General features: G+C 48.4%; 1 protein-coding gene across 1 annotated transcript; it reads right to left on the bottom strand.

The window, feature by feature from the left end:
• Window positions 1-295: 295 nt before the first annotated feature.
• On the bottom strand, window positions 296-2,624 carry slc25a5 (solute carrier family 25 member 5). Its single transcript, XM_030061855.1, has 4 exons — window positions 2,422-2,624; window positions 1,068-1,554; window positions 807-947; window positions 296-710 (listed from the first exon to the last, which is right to left on the bottom strand). Exons 1-4 carry the CDS (start codon window positions 2,530-2,532, stop codon window positions 553-555), a joined length of 897 nt encoding a protein of 298 aa, XP_029917715.1. The 5' UTR covers window positions 2,533-2,624; the 3' UTR covers window positions 296-552.
• Between the last annotated feature and the right edge of the window lie 432 nt (window positions 2,625-3,056).

The raw sequence follows: 3,056 nt of genomic DNA, 5'->3' as shown, positions 1-3,056 counted from the left end.
ACTACATGTTCAATAAACTGAAAAATGTCCTGATTTCTTAGACCTGCACATCACTTGTCTATCCTTAGTTAATTTGAGTCTTAGTTGGAACATTACCAGCGGTTTAATTTCTCAGCTGACTTTGGCCGAAGCCCAACCACAACCCGGGAGGCTGTCCCAGCTCTAAGCTTACATGTCAAGGAAGGCGATGCCAAATGGCTTCCCAGAGAAATGACTGAGGACATGAGCAGACAGGACACCGCGTCACCTAGTAGCACCCTTCACACACAGCATTACATTCAAAACCAGGCGGGAGATCACTCAGTAGGTTGCCTTTATTTGCTTTTCCGGCAAGGTTCCTGTGTTCAGGGAATGACATTCTGGTGAGGGGCAAAACAAAAACAAAAAACATGGGCCAAGAGAAGAGTGCATAACAGATTCCCCCAGTACAACTAGTAGCAGTATACTAGTTGGTCCCTATAAATATTGCGCCATTTAAGTCCTTCCAAATGTACAAGATATGTTACAGTTTAACTTCACAATATGAACAGCGGACATACAAAAAAGATCAATTTAGATGACTTTCTTAAGCTCATCGTACAGGACCAGCACGAAAGCACCACCCATGCCTCTGAGAACATTGGACCAAGCTCCCTTGAAGAAAGCTTTGCTGCCCTCATCACGTGCGATCTTCCTCCAGCAGTCGAGGGTGCCACTGTACATGATGTCAGCTGAAACAGAGTAACAGCCAACATTACAACTCCACTCAAGGAAAACATTAACACATTATTGGAAGTTCAACACTATGTTTCGTATCTAATCATTACCTCCTTTGCGTCCAGACTGCATCATCATACGACGACGGACGGTATCAAAGGGGTAAGACACAAGACCAGCAACTGCAGTCACAGACTGAGCAATCATCCAGCTGACAACAATGTGTGTGTTCTTGGGATCTGGAAGCATGCCTGCAGAGGAAACACATCAGGAGGATGAACAAAATCTGCAAGTCAAAGGTGCCTGTAAAAACAGCAGAAATTAAACTTCCAAGACAATGAACTTCATGGTGTCTGACAATGGTGACTCACCCTTGGCTGTGTCATAGATGCCAAAGTAAGCAGCTCTGTAGATAATGATGCCCTGTACTGAAACGCTGAAGCCCTGGTAGAGACCCTTGATGCCATCAGACTTTGAGATCTTCACCAAGCAGTCTCCCAGGCCTTTGAATTCACGCTCCTGCCCAGCTTTGCCGACATCAGCAGCCAGACGTGTTCTGGCGAAGTCGAGGGGGTAGACGAAGCACAGCGACGTGGCTCCAGCAGCACCACCGGAGGCCAAGTTCCCGGCGAAGTACCTCCAGAACTGTTTGTGCTTGTCCACGCCGTCGAGGAAAATCTTCTTGTACTTGTCCTTGAATGCAAAGTTGAGAGCCTGTGTGGGGAAGTATCTGATGACGTTTGCCAGATTTCCTCTCCAGAATGAAAGGAATCCCTGCTCCTTGGGGATACGAACAATGCAGTCCACGATGCCCTTGTACTGCTTGTCGGCTGTGATCTGTTTGCTGGCATGTTGTACCTGCAGTCACAACAGAGAGATTGCAATACATTAGATCTCAGTGTTAACATTTAAAAATGCAAAGCAGAAGACCTAAGGGGGGGCTAAACAAAATCAGTTAACAAGCTGCTCTGGTTAATCAATACGTCTCCTGATTAGCTCCTGTCCTGTGCCAGACGTGGTCGAAGTGCAAAGGAGCTTTAAGGTGAACAACCAATTAACTGTCTACACTGGGACTGACAGCTGAAGGCATGCTCATTAGGCCATAAATTCCTTTGCATATGAGACTGCGTCACAGACACATTTGAGTCCAAGCCAGAGTACAACTTTGATGGCACCCATTCAACAACTCCTGACAGCCCCGCCTCCTGCTCGTGATCTGGGGCCCTGTGCAGAGGCGAGCCAGGACTCCGACTGGATCAAGTCCTGCTACCCTTGTTGTGACCTTGGCTACATGCTGTTGAGCCTCTACTTTAACACTTTCAGTCATGAGGGGATGAGTATGCTTTTAATACAATAAATACAGAAAATGGTGTCCCGTTGTCTTCTGCAGGACTGAGAGCTTGCTCGCCAGTGGATTACATAACAGGTCGGATGCGCCTTGATGCCTGATTTGACTTAACCGGACTCAGCTGCTGTGCTTTACCTTGTTTGGACTCCGGTTCACAAACACCGCTGCACCTGTTAGCCCGGCGTTACCCAAAACAAGTTTTATTCCATCACCACCCTCCCACCCGTGACATGACTGAAACCACTAACGCCATTTAATCCCCCAGTGTGTGTTTCGCACTGCAGTGGTGGACCAGCTGCAGCGGTGAACGCCTACTCAAATCAATTAAAGTTAGCCACTAGCCTGCGTGGAAACCCCGTCCGGAGCGTCCCACTCACCTGGAGGAGCAGCTTCACTCTCTCGATGGGGGCCACAGCTGTTTTGGAGATGGCAGCGGCGATGCCACCGGCCAAGAAGTCCTTGGCGAAAGAAATGGCTTGTTCGCTCATCTTCAAATGTTATCAGATACCTTCCCGTTCAGGAGCTGGGACCGGTGGGGGTTATGCCGGTGGAGCTGAAATGGCCGAAGTCATACGGGAGAGGGGGTTTAAGAAGACTGTGCGCGAGAAAAAACGTGAACTTCTACTCTGAAGTTTGATTGGTGGACCGGGGGGAGTCGTGGGCGGGGCTAAGTGATGTCCTTCGATTCAGATTTTACTGTTTGCCCTCATCACTCAGCCTGAATCACAGCGAGCCTGCGGTCATTAAGTCCACCACAAACCAGCAAACATCACTTGCTCAAGATATTTATTTATTCTTGATTTTGTCATTGCAGAGTCACTCGATTTGAATCGGGGGGGTGCCATTATTGCTGTTGCACTTTGTTTTTGGACTAAGTTGGCTCAAGGTCGTGACACGTAAATGTCAGCTGGAGGCAGGTGAGGCCTCAGGGCCCAGGCAATGGAGGGGAAAGGTCATCCCATCCCATGAAAGTCCTTTGGCTGTCAGTTCTCACAGCATATGCAGAAATTCA

This window comes from Myripristis murdjan, chromosome 10 (genome assembly GCF_902150065.1).
Source record: "Myripristis murdjan chromosome 10, fMyrMur1.1, whole genome shotgun sequence".
Classification (NCBI taxonomy): Eukaryota; Metazoa; Chordata; class Actinopteri; order Holocentriformes; family Holocentridae; genus Myripristis; species Myripristis murdjan.
Note: the sequence above shows the minus strand (reverse complement) of the source record. Positions and strands in the feature narration are given on the sequence as shown.

Bases quoted from the DNA above. Each gene is read 5' to 3' on its own strand.
- slc25a5 (XM_030061855.1), bottom strand. From the start codon at position 2,532: ATGAGCGAACAAGCCATTTCTTTCGCCAAGGACTTCTTGGCCGGTGGC. The intron at 948-1,067 runs GTGAGTCACCAT...TTTCCTCTGCAG, and splicing joins CATCTATGACACAGCCAAGG to GCATGCTTCCAGATCCCAAG. The intron at 711-806 runs GTAATGATTAGA...ACTCTGTTTCAG, and splicing joins GCAGTCTGGACGCAAAGGAG to CTGACATCATGTACAGTGGC.